At 43.8% G+C, this 25,783-nt stretch overlaps 1 protein-coding gene across 4 annotated transcripts in view; it reads right to left on the bottom strand.

The window, feature by feature from the left end:
• Positions 1-25,719, bottom strand: part of LOC126998459 (microsomal triglyceride transfer protein large subunit-like) — a 43,721-nt gene extending 18,002 nt beyond the window's left edge. The window contains exons 1-3 of one of the 4 annotated variants that reach the window (XM_050860164.1): positions 25,573-25,719; positions 17,509-17,678; positions 9,438-9,461 (exon numbers count right to left, since the gene is read on the bottom strand). In XM_050860164.1, coding sequence (XP_050716121.1) covers positions 9,438-9,461; positions 17,509-17,554 — 70 coding nt within the window. In that variant the 5' untranslated portion in view covers positions 17,555-17,678; positions 25,573-25,719. Of the gene's footprint in view, positions 1-7,912; positions 8,461-9,437; positions 9,462-17,508; positions 17,749-25,572 lie in introns of those variants that run through there. The other 3 variants (XM_050860166.1, XM_050860165.1, XM_050860163.1) reach the window with 3 other exon arrangements.
• Between the last annotated feature and the right edge of the window lie 64 nt (positions 25,720-25,783).

Below are 25,783 nucleotides of genomic sequence, written 5' to 3'. Positions count from 1 at the left end.
GAGAGTACTGCCATCATCCTGCCCTGTACTACACCCCGCCGTGCCTCGCCCTCTCCGCCCGCTGCGTGAAAGGGAAGTACCGCCACTGAATCTTCCCTAACAAGGATATGACAACCGGCCTGCATCCTCATTATGAGACGGAGGGGAAGAACGAGGGAGAGCGGGAGAGGGACGAGGAGGATGACACAGGAATGTTTACGGTTCCTCGAGTGTGGGAAGGTGTGTGTGTGTGTGTGTGTGTGTGTGTGTGTGTGTGTGTGTGTGTGTGTGTGAGAGAGAGAGAGAGAGAGAGAGAGAGAGAGAGAGAGAGAGAGAGAGAGAGAGAGAGAGAGAGAGAGGCGAAGAAACAGTTACAGATGACCTACAGTTACGACCTTTCCTAATCCCTTTGCTCCTCCGTTATGCCTTCAACCTTCTTTCCTTCCTTCCTACACGCTAACACACACACACACACACACACACACACACAACCATCCCTATCGTACATTTAAGCAACCAATATACGTATGTCAGGCGGGCCATGCAAGGTAACTACAGCCACGGGAACTCCACGAAGACCAACGCCTGAAGAAACCCCGGACGAGAGAGCACCCATCCAAACACCAACTATATAGTACTAGACTATCGCGCCTCCTCGTCCTCCCCCTCCCCCTCCTTCCCATCACCCAGGTAAGCCCTCTACATCCTCCTCCCCTCCCTTCCTTCCAGTTCTTCACCCCTGCACACCCCAGCCGGAAACCTCAGAGCACTTGAGTTCAGTTCCTTACCCTAGATTCCATTATTATTACTACTTTTTTCCCGCGCACTCCATTCCGCAAGGGCACAGTAGCACACACACACACACACACACACACACACACATACACACACACACACACACACACACACACACACACACACACACACACACATGAATATACCAATTGATCGAGAGCCTTCCGGGGATGGGAGATGAAAGAACAAGGCAAAACTATTAAGATAACTAGAAATTGAATGCGTGTCGTGAACATATATAACTTTCCAAACTAATGTACAATCTACCTATGGAATGCACTACAGGGGGTGAGGTGAGGTAGCCAGAACAAAGAAAATACACAATGTTAATGTAGAGTGAACATAAAAACATACGCACGCTGCAACCTAAAATTAACACGTCTAGGTGAATAAACACATAAAACACAACAACAAACACGAGAGAGAGAGAGAGAGAGAGAGAGAGAGAGAGAGAGAGAGAGAGAGAGAGAGAGAGAGAGAAGGAACCAATGACCTACAAGCGTAGCAGCCTGAATCTACAGTCCTCTCGCTCCCATCCCCCTGTCTTACCTACACACACACACACACACACACACACACACACACCTGTTTGCCGGGAGGTGCGGCGTAGGGGGGGGGGGAGATGGGAGAGATTGAAGTGGTAGAGGTAGTAGCAGAAGTAGTAGTAGAAGTGGTAGTAGTAGTGGTAGTTGTAGTAGTAGCAGCAGTAGTAGTAGTAGTAGTAGTAGTAGTAGTAGTAGTTTGGGAATGTAATGTTGGTGGTGATTCGGATAATAATGACGATGACAATGACGATAAACAGTATAACATTCCTGGAGATGACCTTATTCGGGATGTCAAGATATAACGGTGGTGGTGGTGGAGAGTAATGTCATACGTACAGTGGGGAAGACCAAAGTAGCAGTGGTGATGATGGTGGTGATGATGACAGAGGAGGAGGAGGAGGATAAGAGGGGTTGTTGATGCCACCAGCCCGATAGCCTGTCGTACCATCACCATCACCACCACATAAGCCGTCGCCCTCTCCGCCTCACCCTGACCCTGAACATTCCGCACACGTCCCACACAACACCGGGTCCTTAAAATGCTCAACCCGCAACACTGGCTTACCGTTACGCCTTGCAGCCCCACCATGCAGACTACACCTACACCCTCGGCTACACCCTTCCTCACCCACGACCCGCCCGCCGCGCCGCTCTCCCTGTCGTTGCCCTCCGAGCGTGTGGCAGCGGACGAACAATTCTGGTAGGGCCGCTCACATAACCTGCTCCGACCGACCTTCCTCCGCGGCAAGGACGGATCAGGGTTGAGAGAGAGAGAGAGAGAGAGAGAGAGAGAGAGAGAGAGAGAGAGAGAGAGAGAGAGAGAGAGAGAGAGAGAGAGAGAGAGAGAGGGCGCGAGGGCACGGTCGAGAGAGAGAGAGAGAGAGAGAGAGAGAGAGAGAGAGAGAGAGAGAGAGAGAGAGAGAGAGAGAGAGAGAGAGAGAGAGAGAGAGAGAGAGTTGCGTATAATTAAATGTCATGTTAAGAAAAGACCAAAAGTATGCCGCGTCATGGACTTTAAGGAGAGGTTCGGAGACAAGAAAAACAAAAATAACGGTATAATAAAGGATAGGTGAGGGCATGGATGAGGGAGAGATCTTGCGTTAGTTTGTGTGCATTAGTATAGAGGTGTTAATATAGAGAAAACTCCGTAATGCTAAAATGGCCAACAGCAAGCAATGTCATGGTTCAGAGACAAACAATAGACAGACCCCTTCACATGATACTCCTTGATTCTATTCAGCGTGTAATTACATAGGATCGACTACCTTGGTTTCTCGTACTACTGTTTGAGATTATATGACAGAAAAAGGCGGTGTTATGGTAAAGGGAATGAACGGCAAATTTAATAGGCTGCTTCTCCACACCAAACCGATTCCATTTAGCGTGTAATTATAAGATCAAATACCATGAGAACTCCTATTTGGGATGAAGTCAGTGTTGTCTTCATATTTACCGTGTAACTATAGGATCAACTACCACGATAACTCCAATTTGGGACGAGGTCAGAATTGTCTTCGCATCGCATTACGTCGTGTAGCACTGTTTCTGACGTCACATTCTTCTGCTACAGTATCATTCGTGCTACTTTATATTGAACTGTACCGTACTGATGTGACTGATTATTTCCCCTCACCTCTTCACCATTATTACTCTTACTTTCCAGGTGGTGAAAGCTAAACATCAATGCATAGCCAGAAAATGTTACAATGAAGAGCAAGCTATTGTTAGTGGTTCAAGTTCCTGTTTTGATTACGAGGACAAATACGCATGATTATAAATATAAAAAATCATCATAAAAAACAAATGTAAAAAGGAAGTTAAGCATAAAAAATCATGTTCTTATTGTCCATAAAATAAACTTGACTAATGGTTCTACGTCTTCCCGCAGATATTCACGAGCTATAGAAAAAAAATAAAAAAATAAAAACGTTCTCGGACAAACGTTTTCAAGCACGTTAAAGAATTTGCAGGAACGTTACGCTTCTCGGTCATGCAGCTACTGAAATGTGTGTGTGTGTGTGTGTGTGTGTGTCAACATCACCAAGTCCAGTCCGTCAGTCAGTCTCTCACGCCCCTCTCCCCCAATGGACCCGAATGCAACTTAATTAAAACTCCAGCGACATTTGCCACCCCAAAAAACTTGGATGAGTTCCCCCTAAACTTTATGGCAGCTTCCCCAAGACAGTCCAGCTTGTCCGTTCGTCCCCTTCTTGGTCCGTTCTACCTGTCAGTCCACGTCCCCCGTCCCCCTTACCTCCATCCTCACCCAAGCAACCACATCCACCTCCTCCTCCTCCTCCTCCTCCTCCTAAACTCCACACACTCTTGTTTACTCCCGACATACACGCGTGCTCCACTTACTGTCACTTAAGCAACTTCAACAATGACATTCCACCCCTTAATACCGGCTTTCCAACGTTCTTTATTAACAAATAGTCAATAGAAAGTTGGGCCACGCGGGAAATCCGGGTCGGAACACTCGGGTAAATATTTTCCCACTTCCAAGAATGACTGAGGGGGGAGCCATCGCGTGAGACGGCCATGGAGGTGACGGATGTTGTATTTTCACTTTTACATCTACATATCCTCACCTTCGTAAGCAAGCCGCCTAAGTCAATATTTTCTACTTTACAGGAAATAGGAAAAGAACTGTCATTATCTCATTTGGCTTAATATTTAGGCAGAAATGAAAAGGCCAATTCTGGAACACTCAATCGTCACCTTCGTAAGCAAACCGCCAAAGTCAATATTTTCTACTTTACAGGAAATAGGAAAAGAACTGTCATTATCTCATTTGGCTTAATATTTAGGCAGAAATGAAAAGGCCAATTCTAGAACACTGAAACCCTGAATGACGAAGGCAACTATACAAAAACGGACGTCACATGATGAAAAATTGATGCAGACAAAAACCTGGAAATCGCTGAAAAATGACTTAGGCGATTATTTTATGAGGGTGACGATATATTTTTTTTTTACGACAAAGGAGGCAGCTCAAGGGCACACAAAAAAAATAATAATAAAAAAAAGCCCACATATGCACTAAGAAACAATAAATAACATCTTCGCCCCCCAGACAAGGCTTAAGCAGGTGGAGATAAGACTGTGAGATCGAGGAATAAATAGAAAGGGAAGAGTAGTGGTGGTGGTCCCTGGTGGTGGTGAGGATGGTGATGCTGCTGATGGTGGTGGTGGTAATGGTGGTGGTGGTTAGCAGGCCATCCAGCCATCCATATCGGGACCTCCGCGCTGGGTATAATGAACCCTGGCCATCTTTACCCTCCCATTTTCCCTTTTATCTCCCGAATCTTTAAGTATCCTGCTCTTTAAAGGTAACATTGTCTCCTCCTCCCCTTTCGAGACACAATCTTACCTCCCACTGCTCTTTTATTTCCTACCTCCCAACCTCGTGCATTCAACAATCTAAGGTCGGTATTATAAGACTAACATCAGCTATTTCTTAAGGTCAAAGAGGGGGTCAGTCGGGTTCTAATGAGTGTTTCTTCAGGTTCATGGTACAGAGGAAGGGTCAAACTACCACCAGGGTCATAAAACTACTCCAGGAAATGCCCACAACTCCTACGAAAGCCTTGTCAAATAGGTGTTCTTGGGCAACGAAATGTCTTGTAATACGACCCTAAGTTAGACGCTTCCGCCTGTCACATCAACTATTTCCAAAGGCCGAAAAGGAGATTAGTCGGGTTATAATGAGGAGGAGGAGGAGGAGGAGATGTAAACCTATACCTTGACCTTCCAACAGAGTATAACTTGTCTGTGTCTGTCTGCTCAGTAAACACACAACTCTTGTAAGTAGGTAAGGACGATACAACTCAATATACGTGCATACAATTGTTACCACACACACACACACACACACAAACACACATACACGACCTGCACCACACCACACCAATCAACCTACAAGAAGGGCCATAAAACTACCCCTGGAAATGCCCAAAACTCCTATGAAAGCCTAGTCAAATATGTGTGCTAGGGCGCTGAAATGTTGAGGAGTATGAGTCCCATATTCCCTTTTATTTCACGAATCTTAAGGTATCTTGTTCTTAAAAGCAACACTGCCCTACCACCCAACCTCGTTCCACAATCTATGCCTTCCATTATCCCTTTTAACTCCCGAATATTTATGTATCCTGCTCTTTTTAAAGTAACAGTCTTGTCTCCCCTTCCCCTCGAGTCATGGTATATACCTGCCGGGTACCGGGTCCGTGGAAACATATTACCCCCCTCTCCTCCTACACCAAACCTGGGCCCTGGTGGCGATGGCTGTCTTCAGTGGGGTTAAGGTCACAGGAAAGAGACATGAAGACAAGCGGAACAATGTGGGCTGATGATAAATATATGTTATGGTGGTGGAGTGATGACGCGGAGAAAAAAAAATAATAGCTAACGGCATGGGTATTTGGTGGTATTGGGTGGGTGGGTGGGGGTGTATGTTGTGCCGGCGATGGGGTCATAAGAAAGAAAAAGACATCCACAAAGGAGATGACTGTGATGGTAGTGGTGGAGGCTGTTGTTGTTGTAGTGATGAAGGTGATGGTGATGGTAGTGGTGGAGGCTGTTGTTGTTGTGGTGATGAAGGTGATGGTGATGAGCGGTGACGGCAAAATCATAACGTTGGAGAACTACTAAAGAATGGAGGGTGACTGCGTTGGTGGGAAGAACACAAAGAGGAAGAAGAAAGCCGAACGGAGTGACTCATGTGGAGAAGAGAGTGATGATGGTTAGGTCTGGGCGACTGGAAGATGATAGCGAGACAGGACGGGCTGGATGCCATGGTGGTGGTGGTGGTGGTGATGTGGATGCCTTCGGGGTAAGCTGTAGAGGTGAGGTCACACGCCAGAGGAAGAAAACCAAACGGAACAACTCGTGATGGTGGAAAAAAAGTGATGCTACGTTTTACTGATGGAAGAATCACATCATAAAAAGAATAAGTCTGAACGGAGTTATGTACTTAAAATGATGCAATTACTGGTATCGTTTTTCGATAGCAATATGACATGGCAGAGGAATAAACCCATTCACGTAACTGATTGCTCTTTCGGCCACCTCTTCGGATTCTTTACAGGAGCAGCGAGTAGCGGGCTTTTTTCTTTTTTTTATTGTTGTTTCCTCTTTTTGTGCCCTTGTGCTGTTTCCTTTGCTGTAAAAAAAAAAAAAAAAAAAAAAAAAAAACCGAGGTGAGCCGTATTGGTTTTGGTGGTGGAGGGAGGGATGGTGTTGGTGGCGAAAGTTTTGGTTGAGGTGCGACTCGTGGTGGTGGTGGTGGTGGTAGTGATGATGAATGTGCTACGGGTGAGCGTTGGTGGTGAGAAAATGGCACGGGTGGAGACACAAACACGAGCGGGGTGACTTGTGGTGGTAGTGGTGAAGGTAATGAATATGCTTTGGGATGAGTTTTGATGGTGAGAAAATGGCACGGAAGAGGAACAAACACGAGCGGGGTGACTTGTGGCGGTGGTGGTGGTGGTGAAAAAATATGCTTTGGGATGAGTTTTGGTGGTGAGAAAATGGCACGGAAGAGGAACAAACACGAGCGGGGTGACTTGTAGTGGTGGTGGTGAAAAAATATGCTTTGGGTGAGTTTTGGTGGTGAGAAAATGGCACGGAAGAGGAACAAACACGGTGAGTTTTGGTGTGAGAAAATGGCACGAAGAGAGAACGGTGAGTTTTGGTGGTGAGAAAATGGCACGGAAGAGGAACAAACACGAGCGGGGTGACTTGTGGCGGTAGTGGTGAAGGTAATGAATATGCTTTGGGTGAGTTTTGATGGTGAGAAAATGGCACGGAAGAGGAACAAACGAGCGGGGTGACTTGTGGCGGTGGTGGTGGTGGTGAAAAAATATGCTTTGGGATGAGTTTTGGTGGTGAGAAAATGGCACGGAAGAGGAACAAACGAGCGGGGTGACTTGTGGCGGTGGTGGTGGTGGTGAAAAAATATGCTTTGGGATGAGTTTTGGTGGTGAGAAAATGGCACGGAAGAGGAACAAACGAGCGGGGTGACTTGTGGTGGTTCTGGTGACTGGTGAAGGTAATGAATATGCTTTGGGTGAGTTTTGGTGGTGAGAAAATGGCACGGTGGAGGCACGAACACGAGCGGGGTGTGTGTGTGACTTGTGGTGGTGGAGGCGCTGGGGAGGGTAACGATGAAGGTGGGGATGAGCACGTTACACACAGCTTCACGGCCACGCTGGAATGCACGTCACAGATCGCCTACTACGAGCACCTTCACAGCGGCATCTCGTAAGGCCTCGCTGACTTAACACAAAGCGAGGAACGATACACCGACGAGACGAGCCGCAACACAAGAGCTTAAGACCCACAGGACGCCGACGAAGACCTTGCACTGTTTCACTTCGCCCTTGTCACTGTTATATATGATTTCCCGGGAACGGTTTTGCTCTGGTTGTTGTTTTTATATCCAGAGTGTGATACAGTGTCAATAGAATCACACTTGTCTTCTATCTACACTAAAAACACGGCAGCGCCAAGACACATACAGTTTTCAAAGCCTGACGGGTGAGTCTGACAAACAATAACACGCGTCTGAGGATCACACTGGAGAGAGACCGTACGAAGGGGCTTCCGTTCAGCGTCCCGTCACACCAGTGCACCGCGAGGAAGAGGGAAGACGGCCACCCTCCACCGCTCACCTCCCGCACCTAACTGTACCTGGGCCTGGCGGCGAGAGGTTCAGCGGCTCAGTCACTGAGCCGCTGGCCCACCACCGCCTCACCCGGACCCGCCAGCACCCGGCTGACGTGGCTCGCTGCCAAACAATAAAGCACTCCTCTTTTGCAGGATTTTTGTTAATATCACTAAGTTCCAAGCCCTTGTAAGACGAGATCATTAGGGGTGATGCGTATACTGGTCCATTATCTACGCTCTGGACGCCGTTGTTGAACTGTACAGGACACAGCTAAATTCCAGCAGTGCACGCTCCAGCACTGACTGAGATGACTAATAAATGGGTTAAGTGCTCTACTCTCCCATTTCCTGAGCAGAGCGCATGAATGAGTTGCACAGTTACTTGCAGATTACAGAGGCAAGTCCCCGGGCCGACCCAAAGTAGGGACCTCAAAAGCCGGCGGCCTCAATCCTCACAGGAGGACACGAGGGACTCATGGTCAGCGGTCGGCCATCCCTCCCTGACTCACACGGCCGCCTCCACGACCACTTTGCTTTTTTTCTTTCTTACTTTGCTTTTTTTTACTCTAAACTGTTTTTCAGTAACAGATGACGCTACTGCTCTCACCATTTCGCATTTTCTTTGTATAAACGAGTATGAAAGCAGACCAATTCTGGATCTGCAGGCTTTGGCACACTCAAACACACACACACACACACACACACACACACGGAGGGGAAGGAGGAGGCTGTAATATTCATGTGTGAGTATCTGAAGCGTGAGTGTGGGCGGCTCTGCGGTTCCCGGAGACCATTACCCTTAATTGCTGCCTGAGGGTGCCACGTCTCGCACCAGCCAATTGAGCCGTCACCGTTTGGTTAAGGTCAGCCTGGGGAGCATCCTCAGCGTAACCTCATTAATGGGGGGTTTATATCATGGCACAAATTTGGCCCGTCGCTGCTACATACTTCCCTATTAACCTGACATGGGTACTTGTTAATAAGACTATGCATGCTTAACATTAGGTTCTGAGCGACGCTGCTTATATAAGAAGCTATACTCTGTCTCTTCAGTCTTTTCGAAGTCATTCTTAAAAGGGTTCCCGCCTCTTGCCATAAGTGCTTAGTGTTATACTGTACCTGCTTCCCTGCCTCGTGCTTGCCCCGCCCACGCTGACGCATCTTCAACGAGTGGGTGCCGCTGTGGTGCATGACACACACACACACACACACACACACACACACACACACACACAAATCTAGCTAACCCACATACGCAAATATTACACACAAAAGACGCAGGCAAATACAATAAATAAAAATAATCTACTTCAAACGAGGAACACTGAGACCCCAACACAACAGCTGAGAGGAACTACGGCACTACGGCTGGAAAATAAGAACGAGTCAGTACAATATCAGGACGGAAGGACACAGACACGTAGTAATACATGCAGGTAGAGAAGAGGTTACCTGGCGCCTGCTGACAAAGGGTTCCTGGAAAGAAAGAAATAAACGAGGCGGGTTAAGAGGCATGCAGAAGGCACTCGAGGCAATAAAAGACGGACAAGAAAAATAAAAAAAAAGTGGACGAGAAAAATTAAAAAGTGGACGAGAAAAATAAAAATAAAAGTGTTGAAGAAAATGTGCATAAATATAAAAATGTGAAAATATAGACAATACCAAGACCCTGAAATGACATGAATGGCGAGGAAAAAGTGAAAGAAATAAAGGAAAGGAAAACAAAGGAACTGGCAAGAAAAATAAGTTAATGTGTAAACTGATGAAGAAATAAATATAAAAATGTTCAAATATAGATAATATCAAAACCCTGAACTGTCATGAATGGTGAGGAAAGCCAAAGAAACATAAGGAAAGAAAGGAAAGGAAAAATATAAAGTACTGAAGAAGAAATAAATATAAATAAAATAAAACCAAGGCCGTGAGATATCATTAGGGGTGAGGAAAAAAGTGATGGAGAAAAAGGAAAAAGAAAAGGAATAAGGGGAAAAGGGGAAAAGAAGGGAAAAGGGAAAAAAGAGAAAAGGGGAAAAGAATGGGAAAGGGAAAAAGGGGGAAAAAGGGGAAAAGAATGGGAAGGGGAAAAAGGAAAAGAAAGGGAATAAGGGGAAAAGGGGAAAGGAAAAAAGAAGGGAAAAGGGGAAAAGGGAAAGGGAGAAGGGGAAAAGAAGGGAAAAGGGAAAAGAGGAAAAAAAGGGAAATGGGGAAAAAAGGGAAAAGGGGAAAAGAAGGGAATAAAGGGAAAAAAAGGGAAATGGGGAAAAGAAAGGGAAATGGGGAAAAGAAAGGGAATAAGGGGAAAAGAAGGGAATAAGGGGAAAAGAAGGGAAAAGGGGAAAATAAAGGGAGATGGGGAAAATAAAGGGAATAAGAGGAAAGAAAGGGAGAGGGAAAAGAAAGGGAAATGGGGAAAAGAGAAAGACAAATGGGGAAAAGAAAGGGAAAAGGGGAAAAGAAAAGGGAAAGGGGAAAAGAAAGGGAAATGGTGAAAATAAAGGGAAAAGAAGGGAAAAGGGAAAAAGAAGAGAAAGAGGAAAGGGGAAAAGAGGGAATAAGGGGTAAAAGTCTTGATGAAGCAATAAAAAATGTTCCTATGTAGACAATACCAAGGCCCAGAGGTGTCATGAAAGGTGAGGAGAAAGTGAGGGAAAATAAAGGGAATAAGAGGAGAGAAAGGAAGTACTGATGAAGAAATAAATATAAAAAAATGTACAAATGCAGTAAATATGTCTGAGGATAAGAATGAAATAGAGGAGATAAAAGAATGGAGGAGAGGCAAGAAACTGAGGGAACCGAAAATAAGAAAATGGAAACAAGGAAGAGAGAAGGTGAATGGAAGAGGGAAAGGAAAGAAATGGAGGAAACTGTTTGCAATGCGCTTGGAAATAAGAATAAAATAAGAAAAGAGAGGATGAATGGAAGGGGAGAGGTAAGAAACGGGGGAAACTGTATAGAATGCGCCTGAAAATAAGAATAAAATAAGGAGAGGATGAATGGGAGAGGGAGAGGTAAGGAATGGAGGGAACTGTTTGCAATGCGCCTGGAAATAAGAATGATATAAGAAGAAATGATGAATTGAAGAGGGAGAGGTAAGGAATGGATGGAAACTATATAGAATGCGCCTGAAAATAAGAATGATATAAGAAGAAATGATGAATTGAAGAGGGAGAGGAAAGGAATGGATGGAAACTATATAAAATGCGCTTGAAAATAAGAATGATATTAGAAGAGGTGAATGGAGGAGGGAAAGGTGACAAACGGGGTAAACTGTGCAGAATGCGCCTGGAAATAAGAACAAAATAAGAGAAGGGAAAGGAATGGAAGAGGGAGAGGTGAGAAAGAGAAAGAACTGTTTAGAATGGGTGCCTGGGTGTGCCTGAAAACAAGAAAAAGGAAATAATAGGAGAAAAGGGTGCTGGAAGGGAACGGGGAGCTTCGGTCAGGTATGGGAGGGAGTAGGAAATTCTTGGTGTGTGTGTGTGGGGGGGGGGGGGGGGGGAGGACGTGTGACAGTGTTTCTTAAGCGCAGTTCGGTCACACAGGAACGGATAACCACCGAGTGAGAACGAAGAAGAGGCGACGAGGACGTGGAAGATGACCCCTCTGATTTGTGTGTGTGTGTGTGTGTGTAGGTAAACTCCCCCACCCTATCTCTTTCTCTCCCTCTGTCTATCTTACACACACACACACACACACACACACACACACACACACACATCTCAGCGACAACATCGATAATTATATATACGTGTTCAGGGCCACCAAAGATAAGCTCCAGCCAACCAGGATGCGCCACCTCGCCACCGCCACGTCCCCGCCTCCACATCATCATCACCACCACCACCACCACCCTCAACATCCACCGGTACCTCAGCCATCATCAATTTGCGTGAAGGAAGAAGGGAAAGGGAGTGAGCTGGTAGAGGAGAGCAAGAAAAGTAGTGTCAACCTTTACTTATGTTCCTCTTCCTCCTTTTTCCTCCTCCCCCTTCTCCTATCACGCCAAGGGACAAAATGGAAGGGAAGTGGGTGAGGGAGGTACTGAAGAGAGCAAGGAGAGGATTTTAGGGTCACATACTTAAACGTTTTGTCGCTCACACACCCACATTTGATAAGGCTTTCGTAGGAGTTGTGGGTATTTCCATGGCTAGATTTATGACCCTGGTGGCAATATGACAAAGCTCCTGTACCATGAACGTGAAAAAACACTCATGGGAACCTTTCTAATAGCCTTTGTGGCATTTGGAAATATATGTTGTGAGAGGAGGGAGCGTCTGAGAATACCACCCTTAAGAGCCACGCTTTATCTTTATCCTCCTCCTCTTACGCCATGGAACAAAACGGATGAAGGGTAAGTGGGTGAACTATAGGAAGGTAGAGGTGGTTGTGTGGCTTGTTCCTTCCGTATGTTACCAGGATACTACAGATAACGAGCCACCAAACAACACGTCATACATAACTAGCATCGAAGGTGGTGTTAAATGCAGTGAATGTCTTAAAGAGCAAGTAGTGTTAGTCAACCTTCACCTCTCCTCCTAATCCTCCTCCTCCATCCCCTCTCACGCCAAAGAACAAAATCTCCGGGGTGGGTCTGGACGAGGCCAAGGCAGTCACGGCCAACGCTGATTGACTGATTACTCATTGACGGACAGGTGATAAAGGGTCGTGGTTGTCGCTGTGAATGCTATGGTTGTGGCTCCTAATGTTTATGTTGTAAGTATCGTCGTTGGTGGTGTTGTAAGTCCTGTTTCTTTGCGTTATGGCAGCCGGAAAATTATGGTCGGTATTGTAAGACACATTCGCGTCTCACATCAGCTATTTCTAAAGGTCAAAGAGGGGGTCAGTCGGGTTCTAATGGGTGTTTCTTGAGGTTCACGGTACAGAAGAAGGGTCGCACTACCACCAGGGTCATAAAACTACTCCTGGAAATGCCCACAACTCCTACGAAAGCCTTGTCAAATATGTGTTCTTTGGCGGCGAAATGTCTTGTAATACGACCCATGTGTTTCGCGGTGTATGAGCTGCCATCGTATCCCCTGGTCGTATCCGTGAGTAATTAAATGGTTGGTATTCCGCCTCTCACATCAACTATTTCCAAAGGCCGAAGAGAAGATTAAATGGGATGTAATGACTGTTTTTTTTGGGGGGTTATGGTGCAGAAGGGGCACACTACCACCAGGGTTTTTAAAGTACCCATGGAAATACCCAGAAATCCTACGAATGCGTTGCCAAATATGCGTACTTGAGCGCCGATATGTTGAAGAATATGGCCAATAATTCTCACAACATACCTGCCTGGCGTATCACCGAAGGCCTCGTGTGATGTTAAGATTAAGGAGGAGGAGGGAGGAGGAGGAGGAGAGGAGAGGAGAGGAGAGGAGGAGGAGGAGGAGGAGGAGGAGGAGGAGATGTAAACCTATACCTTGACCTTCCAACAGAGTATAACTTGTCTGTCTTTCTGCTCAGTAAACACACAACTCTTATAAGTAAGTAAGGACGATGCAACTCAATATACGTGCATACATTTGTTACCACACACACACACACACACAACACCACCTTCGAACACCCTACGTGAAGGAGGCAGAGGGGGCGGAGGAGAGCAGACGTGGGTGGCGGTGGCGGCAGAGGTGATGGTGACCAAGGTTAAATTAAAAGGCGGTCTCAGCGATCTCCACGTGGCCTGCTTGAGTGGCTTGTTCCTCCACGTGTTATCGCGATACTACAGTTACGAGCCACCGAACGACACGTCACACACAACTATCATGCGAGAGACAAGCATCGGGGGTGGCGTTAAATGCAGTAAATGACTAATAAAAGACTTGTTATTGCGGTTACTGGCGATGGTGGTATAATAGCTGTAGTGGCAGTGGTGGCGTATGGTCAAGTACGGAAAGCCTTACATTATGGAGTCTCATTCAGGTCATGGTGGTGGTGTAGGGAGGCGACGGGGCAAGGACGGATCAGGATGGATGAATGGATGGATGCGGGCGAGGATGGAGCCGTATCATGTATGGAGGGAAGGGGGCGAGGTGGGTGGTGGTGGCAACAGAAAGAGGATGAAGAGAAAACTAAGAGAATAGGAAAACGAAGAGGAAAGGGGAGGAGGAGATAGGAGTAAAAGCGTACGGGGTAAGGGGAAGGAAAATGGAAGCGGAGGAGAAGGAGAACGAAGAAAAAAAACGAGGAGAGAGAGAGAGAGAGAGAGAGAGAGAGAGAGAGAGAGAGAGAGAGAGAGAGAGAGTAAAAGCGTAGGAGAGGAATGAAAAGACAGGGATGGGATTGAAAAAAAAAATAGGGGAGAGGGGAAGATAATAATAACCGGAAGAGAAAAAACGGAGAAAAAAATAGAAAGACGAGAGACAGGAGTAGAGGAAGGAAGGGATGGACATCTTTTCTACATTACCTAAACAGGATACGCTTCTTTCACTCACTCATGACCACCCGAGACAGACAGACAGACAGACAGGCAGACAAGAGAAACACACACACACACACACACACTCCAGTTCTATTCATACCGCGTCGACCCTGCTATTAGGCTATGCGGGGATGGCGTGTCTTCGATTATATTGACGTATAGAAAAGTCACTAACCCTGAATTCATTTGGTTGGAAGTTACGTTACTTTTTATTAAGTGGGATATGGTTGTTTTATTTTACGAGGTTACGTTCCTTCTAATGATTTGCTGGGGAGTAGGTACCTTCGTATTTTTATTATGATGCAATGGGGGAGAAAGGGGAAAAAATATATCTCCGCAACGTCCAGCTTCCACACACGCAAGTTGTTGGAAAGGTGCCAAAGAGGATTTTCACATTCAATTTCCCGAGGGGTCTTGATACTTCCCTACTGAAAAGTCGTAAATGGGGGGAAAGTGTGACTGTCCAGAGTTTGCCGTGCGGTGAATAGGGTGGAGTGGAGATACACTGGTTGACTCGCGTTAAGCAGCTGAGCTGCACAGAGATCGGCTTGTGAAGGGAAAACGCGGTGGAGTGCAGATATACTGGGAAACTTTGCACTAGGAAGCTGAACTGTATAAAGGAATGAATTTGTGCAGGGCAGCCGAGGTAGAGGTGGACGCGTGCAGTTGAAAGGTTTAGAAGGCCAAGTAGAATGCAAAAAAATAACGAAAAATAGTAAAGGAAGCAACACTGCAGCGAACTTGATACTAAAAGGTCAATTAGAAGAGAGGAGTTATGACAGCTCTGTCTCCTTATCTGTCTCTCTGAGGCAGACGAGCCTCACTTATAGCCAGAGAAAAATTGACGCGTTAGTTAGAGAAATGCTGAATAAACCTTTGTTCCTAAATTATGAGATGCCATGCCCAGCGTTCCCGGGTTAAGACAACGCTGAAATAATTCTTCTCAGGAATTGAGATTTCCGGCGCCCAGAGGAATGCTGACACCATGTGGTGACGCCTTGTTTGTCTCGCCTCCGGTCATCTCGCGTCAGTATCTTCACGGAAAAGTTTATATAAATCTTGAACATTGAACACCTACTGTTCGCACCCACGCGGAAAGAATAAACGCAAAGATAAAACTAATAATACAGTGCCTCGATTAAATGTCTATGGTGTATATATATATATATATATATATATATATATATATATATATATATATATATATATATATCTATATATATATATACATGATATGTTAGCGTTACAACTGCAGTGGCACACCATATGATAAGTGCTATGCCAAGTGAGTACATAGGCGACTTCAGGTTAAAGCCACACAATGATAAAATATAGTTCCAAGATGCACGCGTGTCTTGATCATGTTAGTCAATACATCCGCGGTTTACTCGCTTATCACTTCTGCCGCCCACAATGCGCCTCCACCACAGAGTAGGCTGCAGCCTCCCTTTCACCTCGTCCTCCCCCTCCCCCTTCCCCTCGACAATCCTGCCAACTGATCAAGCACGACGGGAAATGCCAGCCGTGAAGCGATTACTCAGTGTGCGCGGCGTGATCTCTCACTAGATGCCACGTAAGATTACGACGGTTTGCGAAATAGAGAAAGAATCACTCGTAATAAAATATACAGACATGAATGATGTTTTCATGTACGTTATTTACTTCGGGCTGTTATTGGCACGTTGCCTTTTGTATCATACGTCAGAGGTAGCCCGAGTGATGAGCAACTTAGCCCAGACTCGTCACTTCGATTAGATAGCAATGACCATGAAAAAAATTCGCTGATATCAAGGCTTTAACTCAAGACTTATCACCGTCGTTTGTAGCTTACTAGATGGTCTGAAGGATATAGGTATAATCTGATGCTAAACACAAGCCACGGCCTCAAACAAGGCAGCCTCTACCCAGGCCAGCCCATGGGTCCAATATTTGTACTTTGAACTTGGACACATTTCACCATACTTGAGTCCTTGATCCTAAAGTATTTGTATGGGGACGCGGTGCCCGGGTTCCTGATAAAAGTGAGTAACAAAGCCGCTGAAGAGTGTTGTGATAAGCTTTCGTGGTCACAGAAACCGTCTTCTCGGTCTTGCTCATCCGATCATTGGCACTTTGTAACGCCTACAATTAAATATTATTGACTGTAGTTTCTCTCTCCTCCCTGGGCACAGACCTAGGCCAAAGGTGGAATCTAAAGCATGGATAGTAAAGTGCTTATACCTTGAGTCAAGTTAAATGTTCAACAAGCAGAGTTCAATTCTTGTGGTTCCACATATGCGAAAAAAAAAAGTTCACATCTTCCCCGTACTTCAGCTCAAGCGTGCGCCGTGCTTTTATTCCATGACGTCATCACTCACGAGGTTGCTGAGCTACCTCCATTCCCGGCCAAGGAAATACCAGACACGGCAGTATCACCCACAACCACCAACACGAATCCAAACATCGACGCGGCAGGACAGTGACTCTCTACCTGCCCCTGGCCGGTGACCTACGAACTCGGATCACCTACAGTCGCCCGTCCAACAGAGGTCCAAAAAAGAAAATCAACGATACGCTCACGGCTAAAAACTTGTTACATTTAACGAGGTATGGAGCGCGTAAAGGATGGATAACAAAATAGGTTCTTATAGAGCATAACGCCACTATCCAAATTCATATATCTTGAAAAATACAACTAAAATCAATACGATAAAAGGCGAACACCATTACTTCAAAACACGACTTTCAAACGTTCATAACAACAACCACAGTAACAACAACAACAGTAAGAAGAGGAATACCAATAACAACAATAACCAAAATAATAATGACAATAATAATAATCATAATAATAATAATAATAATAATAATAATAATAATAATAATAATAATAATAATAATAATATAAAAATAATAATAATAATAATAATAATAATAATAATAATAATAATAATAATAATAATAATAATAATAATAATAATAATAATAATAATAATAATAATAATAATAACTAAAAGCTAAAAGAAAAGACTGGCCATTGGTAAGACTGTTGAACCTGCTGCACACACCTAACTAATTGTCGCTAAAAAATAAAAAATAAAAATAAAATAAAAATGAACTTACCGAAGAAAGTCAGGAAGATTAGGAGAACGTTGGTGGTGCGGTCCATGACGGAGGCTCAAGTCGCGGCCCTGGCAGCAGCCCGGCCCTCTCTCCTTCCAGCTTTTTATGATGACGATGATGACCGGAGGCACCAGCGTCCGTCCCCACGAGCGCCACGGGTCCCGGCGTTACTGTGGAGGTGTGACGGGTAAGATGCCTTGCTTGGACGCGGCGCCGCACTGACCACCACGATCTCTTCTCATTATCTCCCTGCACTCACTCTCCTGTCCTCTTACCCCCCCTCCCCCGGCCGAAGGGTCCCGCCGCTGCCTCAGCTTTATCACACAAACCTAGACGGACCCACCCAGCCGATCTCATGACCCCGCCACGTCTCCAGCCAAAGAGATATCCCAACGGCGTTCAAATGATAGGTCAAAAGCTGGCACAACGTCCACTTTCAGAAAATATGACTATAAATATAGTAACCTAAATGTAAATAATTAATCTTTAAAATCCTCTATTGGCGTCTGCTGTAACGCTTCATTCGTTATCTCTGGCCTGAAGACACTCAGATAACCTCCTCCTCCTCCTCCCCGTGACCCGGTCTCCAGCCATGGTGTGTAATACTTGATCTCCCTCCTGAGCCCGCCACCAGACCGGCCGTCAGCAGTTTACTTCTGACCTTGCTGCATGTACGTACACTAAGATAACTGCTGCAACTACGGGGACATCACAACACACACACACACACACACACACACACACACACACACACCATTCTCACCACTATAAACATAAGAGGAGGGACAAGACGACTGTGCAACCTTCCTTGGTACTTATTGATCAACTGAGATGACCCGGATGTTGCACTCGCCTTGTGTCAGGGGTTAATGAGTCCTCACCATGCTCACCCACCACAGCCTCAAGAACCAATGGTACTGAGATGAGCACCGCGGTCACGCGCAGCTGATAGCGTATGCTTCAACTTACCTTTACCCATCCATCTATCTATCTGTCTATATATATATATATATATATATATATATATATATATATATATATATATATACATATATATATATATATATATATATATATACATACATACATACATACATACATACATACATACATACATACATACATACATACATACATACATACATACATACATACATACATACATACATACATACATACATACATACATACATATATATATATATATATATATATATATATATACACACACATATATATATATATAAATATATATATACATAAATATATAGATATATATAGATATAGATATAGATATATAGATAGATAGATAGATAGATAGATAGATAGATAGATAGATAGATAGATAGATAGATAGATAGATAGATAGATAGATATATAGATAGATAGATAGATAGAGAGAGAGAGAGAGAGAGAGAGAGAGAGAGAGAGAGAGAGAGAGAGAGAGAGAGAGAGATTAATGGATAGACAGATCAATAGATGGATAGATAGAGAGAGAGAGAGATTGATGGATAGACAGATCAATAGATGGATAGATATAGATAGATAGATGGATAGATAGATATGTTCTTACACACTATAAATTGCTACACTGATCTCAATTATATTTTATATTGCATGTGGGAATGACAGTAACTTTCCTTCAACTTCTCGACACAGCGCGATCCTCCCAAGATAGGTTTACTAACAAGAGGAATCAGTTGCCATCAGCTTCCCTGGCCGAAGGGACCCTTGCAGATGGGCTGTTTGGTCAGCTGCCAACAAATTTTTACTACTTTGTCAATAAGACACATTTAGATTTTGTAACTTTGATATATGCTTTGTATTTAATAGCTGTTAAAGGAATGCCTAATTTTATAAGACTAAACCCTTAATCTTTTTTTTTGTGTTTTTTTACATCAAAGAAAACGGCTCAAGGGCAACAAAAAGTGCAAAAAAAAAAAGCCTGCTACTCGCCGCTCCTACAAAAGACAAAGGTAAAGAGTAGCCAAAAGAGGGGTCAATTTCAGGTGGAGAGGTGACTTGATACACTCTTCTTGAAGGAGGTCATGTCATAGGCAGGAGGAAATACAGACGAAGGAAGGCTGTTCCAGAGTTTACCAGTGAAGGGAATGAAAAAATGGAGATGCTGGTTAACTCTTGCATAAGGGGTTTGGACAGTATAGGGATGAGCATGAGTAGAAAGTCGTGTGCAGCAGGGCCGTTTAAATGAAACAACAGGTTTAGTTGCACTTCCAGTGGGGCAAAGTTTGAAATTATGGCTTACAAGTGGTACTCCATTACCTACAGATGATAATTTTTCTTATACAGGGGAAAAGTAAAATGGCAACCATTTCCAGGATTTACTAGAAACAATTCTCTGAGCAATCTGTTGTAGAGTTTAAGGTTAAGCATTCTAGAATCCTAATATTATAGGCAAGAGTATCAGTAATTTTTTTTCTAAATGTGACATAATGAAGAATACATAGCTTCTTGCAACAAAGATACATATCTACTTGGTTTGAGTTCATGTTAACCCCCTCCAGTTAGGCACTAAATTAATATATATGCACAATTTGATATCAAATAAATCACATATGCTTGAAACTATGCTTTCTGAACTAACTGTTAAATGATGGTATGATCTAATTATATACTATAAGAACGACTAAACCAACTACCAGAAAAGATTCACAGTATAATAGTTTAACAGTGTCTTCACTAAAAGAAAGGATTGAAATGTAAAGACAAGACCCATGAGTGTAGATGTATGTATCACACACTAGGTAAATACACACACACATCACAGTGGCATTACATATAAAAATGAGGATGTGATGAAACTGATTGTGTTGGTGATTCAACCAAGATTGCAATATGCAGCAGTGGTGTGGCCTCCACACAGAAAGAAAAATCCTAGGAAAATAGAAAGAATTCAGAGGGCAGCCAAATAATGGTGTCAAACTGATGAGACATGACATACGAGAAGAGACTGGAAAGAGTGAGTGTATCAACCTTGGGGGAGAGGAGAAAAAGAGTAGATCTGATTACAGTGCACAGTATAACGAAGGAAATGTAAATGACCAATGAGGATGACCTATTAATATAGGACACTAGAAATATAAGAGGTCATGGTAAGAAGCTGAGGAAGAACAATAAGGTGCCTGAGGAATATCAGGAAACATAGCCTTCACATTAGATGCTCTGACATCTGGAATAACCTTGAAAGGGAGAGAGCTTGAGCCAAAAATATTTATGAATTCAAGGATACAATTGACAAACTAAGATTTAGAGATGAGAATCTACAAATGAAGGTCATTCTTGTAAATTACAACTAGGTGAATATACACAAGGCCAGGTGGCAAAGTTGCAAGTAAGTTTGGTTGAAAAGAAAAGATCCTAAACTCAAAACCCATGCCAAACAGAAACAATTAGTGATACGGCTGAGTCTCTTTTCACATCATGGATGCTGTTTACCAAGCAGGGAATACAGAGAAACGTGAGTCTGGATGGAGTTGAACTCTCCTTTTGCTGCAGGAATGTTGGGAAACTAATTCCTTCTATGAGTAGGACTGTAAACAGTACAACATAAGTGCTATATAATTCAATTCCAGTTTACTGCAACTAGGTAAACGATTCATGAATTTAAAGCCAAACTGGATAATAAGCATTATGGAGACGGGACAGCACGAGCCTAGTACGGCTCTTTTCCTGTATTTCACAACTAGGTAAATACAACTAGGTAAATACACACACACACACACTGTGGCACAACTGGTTAGAGCACTGCACTGCCAGGCTTCATGGTCTGACAGGGCGGCATTTCAAGCCCGCTCAGGCTGGATTCTTTCAGTTGACTAGGGTGGTTACTGGCCCCCCTTGAGCAAGGGGGATGGGGTGTGTGGTGTGTGAGGTCCTGGCAGTAACCATAGATCGACGATAAAGGGCACTTGCTCATGTTGTGAGGGTACCTGCTGACGTTTACGAGTCCAACAGCCGTGGTGGATTACACACACACACACACACACACACACACACACACACACACACACACACCTCAGTGCACTGGTTAACACACTTGCCTCATACCAAGAGGGCCTTGGTTCGATTTCCAGAAGCAGTCTCATTTAATCTATGTCCCCTTTCCACCCAGCAGTGAATGGGTACTGACTACCGAGTGTCAGTCAGGGGTTGTATATGACCTCTCAGGTGTGTGGGGGTGTGATGTGAGGTTCCCGTCATGCCCGAACACTGAGCATTGGCTCATTGGAGGAGGGTACTGGCTGGAATATGCAAGTCCAGTGCATAATTAGACCATAGTGAATGATACACACACACACACATATATATATATATATATATATATATATATATATATATATATATATATATATATATATATATATATATATATATATATATATATATATATAGCTTTGTCCAAAATCATAAAGTGCATGGAGGATACTGCAGTTTCATTAAGGGGATCATGATTATTTCAGTAACGTAATTAGAAAAAAATTAAAGAAAATTCACTAATGGGAATTAAAAAGTCAATCTCCTCAGGAGACTTCCAATATCCCTGACCTCTCTTGTCCCGGGATAGGAATCTCGTACATCATGACATCATGCACAAGTATGATACTAAAAATGTGCCTGAGGGTGTATTATCTATCTTTAAATAAAACCGTTTGAGCTATGGAAAGTGATTTATCATACAATCGTTGGTATGTTTTGCTATTTTAAAAATCACCATGATGTAATGATGTAATGTCATGCCTCTTACCATTCATTAGTTTCTTATTAATTTTTTATAGCTTTAATCTACCAGTTTTAAGGTCTCACAGATGGAATAACTTCTTACTAATATTTTCCTTATTCCATCAGTGTATTAGCTTTCACTGGATATTTGAGCACAAAATCCAGTAGAATACCAACCTGTTTCACTAATCCATTTTCACATTTCTGCTTTTAGCATTACCATCTGCAGCATTCACTGCAGCATTACACAATCCTACATTCATCTTACACCAGTCCTATCAAAAGAAAAAAATTCTGATAATGCAATGTCATCCATAAAAAAATATTTCATTTATACAAAAATTATTCCAGTTACAAACTTACTACAGCACAGAAAAATGTCGCCATTATATTAATTCCCACCAAAATATGACATAAGAGACTGAAAGAACTATCAGCCAATTGGTCTATTCCTTACTAGCTACATTTTTTTTCAGCACTAGCATAACAAACAATGTAATTGCAACACTATTTTATATAGATTCAAACTAGTCAAGAGAACAAGATGGATTTTGTAATGGATACCCAGCAACTGACCACTTCCACATTATCAATCAAGTTGTCAAAAAAAATCACCGGAGTAAATAAGCAACTACAGTCATACCTCTGTTTATGTGCTTAATTTGTTTCAGAATTTTGCTCACAAACCAAAAAACTCATAAACCAAAATGAATGCACAATGTGTAATGCTCCGACGAGCTTCTTTTCTAAATCCTTCCTACTTCTCAACACGGCCTCTGCGTGTATCGAAATAACACGAGAAATTAATCAAGAGTGAGGGTATTCCCCGGCTGCCTGGGATTGAATCCGCGACCAGCGTGACGGGAGAGCCACCCCTTACCGAGTCAGCCAAAGAGGTACCCCACTGGCTAAGTGGGTTATGGGAGGCTCGTTCATCAGGCCGTCGCCGCACTACACGGCTTTCCCCCCATGTAGATTAATTTCTGTGTGTTGACAATGTCCCTTTGAGACATAACTCCACAATGTCCCTTTTAGACATACCTCCAACATTCCCATTTTCTATCAACCTCGGAGCATGGGCCATCCTACCTGTTACCCCTTCGGGGAAGCTCCACAGAACTGCAGGAGAGGATCCCACCGCTATGCCACCACTGTAATGCCCCGACGAGCTTCTTTTCTAAATCCTTCCTACTTCTCAACACGGCCTCTGCGTGTATCGAAATAACACGAGAAATTAATCAAGAGTGAGGGTATTCCCCGGCTGCCTGGGATTGAACCCGCGACCAGCGTGACGGGAGAGCCACCCCTTACCGAGTCGGCCAAAGAGGTACCCCACTGTCTAAGTGGGTTATGGGAGGCTCGTTCATCAGGCCGTCGCCGCACTACAAATGTAGTGCTGAAAACATATAGATCGCACGCACTCTAGAGCACAACATGGAAAGGAAACATTGACAATTAAGACGGCATATAAGTTGTGATCAATATTGAAAATTTAATGAATTAAAATATGTGAGTCCTGCAGAGCGCTTCGGCAGAAGTGGGACCAGATAAATAAGAAACACAAGTAACAAGTAAGTAAGTAACAAACATAAGCAGACACAAGCACGCGGGTGCTACCTCTGCGAGTGTACAACACAGACTGAGACCCCATTCCCATTGTTTTCTGCTCTGAGCACTCTCGTCTTGCGGCAAATAAAGGGAGTTTGAAGTTAGGTGTGAAGATAAATATGAAGAAAACAAAGGTAATGTTTGATAATCAGTTGGCAGGACAACAAATAATGAATGGGAATGAAACACTTGGCAGTAAAGGAATACACATATCTAGAGCAAGTAATTAGTTCAAGCCTATAAGGCTGTTCAATAAATGGGTACCTGGGGAAGCCAGGAGACGGTAAAAGTGGTAGCCTAGATGCCATATTTACCTTGTGTACTAAGGAAATGGGTTCTTCTTCTTCCCCACCACAGGCCCAAGGGCCACTGAGACAGATATGAGCACTCAGGCCACATGCAGTTATAGCATATGCCCCCAAGCACACCTTACAATATATTATGCTCCTTGACAGGTGATATTACAGCACAAATATGAGGTGGTGATATAAATACTGCTTGAAACTTCATAGAAGCAGTAGGAAACTAAATAATGTGAGATGAGACTTTTATGGCAGAAGTCATTTATATCAATGAAATAGAAACAAGTCTTATGTAAGACTTTTTCTATAAGGTAATTCAGGTTTCATGATTAGTTTATGTCCAAAAACACAGCAGGAATATCTTGGCATACTTGACACAGCTTTGTTTTGTGGTAAGGCATAAGTCAGCTAGTTTTAGCAAGATAAATGTCTATCCTACTTACCATGAAAAGGTAAAAAGTGTTTGCATGGTATGGTGTGCGATTTTATAATTGTACTAATGCTGATCTGCTATAAAAAGCAATAAAAAAAATTATGCACAGATTGATCTCTGCACAGCTCACCCATAATGGAATGCTGAATGGAAGCATCTGTGAGTTTATTTCATTTAACCCTTAGGTTTTCTATAGATGAATAGCATGCCAAGGAAAGAAAATATCAATACAAGGAAATATTTTTCATGAAACAAGGAGATTAAAAATTTGTGAATGCATGCCCTTCATGGCACTAAAAAGAAAAAAACTCCAATGACAAAGGAGGCTGAGGTCATGGACTGACCCTCCTTAATAATGTGTTTCCTGGAGCACTCATCAGTACCGTATATCACATGACTGTCTGGACCCCCACCTGGCCTATGTGGGGTGTCACATGATGATGAGGGCAAAGACAATGAGGAATATAATTTGAATTCAAACCCTGAGGTGTCAGCATCATGAGTCAAATTGTTCCAAGTGAGAATCAACTTAAAAATCACATTAAATCTAATCTTTTAGAACATTTTGAGATTAAGAGAAACAAGAGAATATGAAACAAGCATTATTTTTTTATAACAAGTCAAACACCTAAAAGTATAAATTAGAATATTTTGGGAACTTCTGGCTGCTTAAAGTGCACACCAAATCTATAGTATATGCTTATCCCCTAATGGCAGTCTTACTTCTCTACATAATACTGGCACTATATAGTCTAGAAGTGTAGGCACAGCTTTGAAGCATTGCATTGACTGTGATTGTGGCGCGCATTGGGCACGGCATGACGAGCCTTGAGGACTCTGTGAGGAGGGGGAGGAAGAGGGGCTCAGCCTTGGCCCTGCTGACCCTAACCAAGCCTTCCTACCCTAGGGGGCGGGGCGTTCTCCAGGATGGGCCTCCACCTGAAGCACCCTCGCCACTTCCACACACCGGTTAACACTCACCTTCCGCCCCCTACCGCCGGCCCGGACACTCCCGTGGGTACGAGGAGCACTCCAACACTCTGTCGATGAGTAATGGACGCACAACACAGCTAAATAGTGGCTCAGGGCCCGGCGTGAGACAGCGGCCGTGGTGGGGTGTTTGACAGACCGCCGCCGACCGTTTTCTACAGTAGAGAGAAAACGGGCGGTGGGAGGACTTGGTTAGAATTCT

This window comes from Eriocheir sinensis, chromosome 14 (genome assembly GCF_024679095.1).
Source record: "Eriocheir sinensis breed Jianghai 21 chromosome 14, ASM2467909v1, whole genome shotgun sequence".
Classification (NCBI taxonomy): domain Eukaryota; kingdom Metazoa; phylum Arthropoda; class Malacostraca; order Decapoda; family Varunidae; genus Eriocheir; species Eriocheir sinensis.
This window is presented reverse-complemented; position numbering and strand designations above follow the sequence as displayed.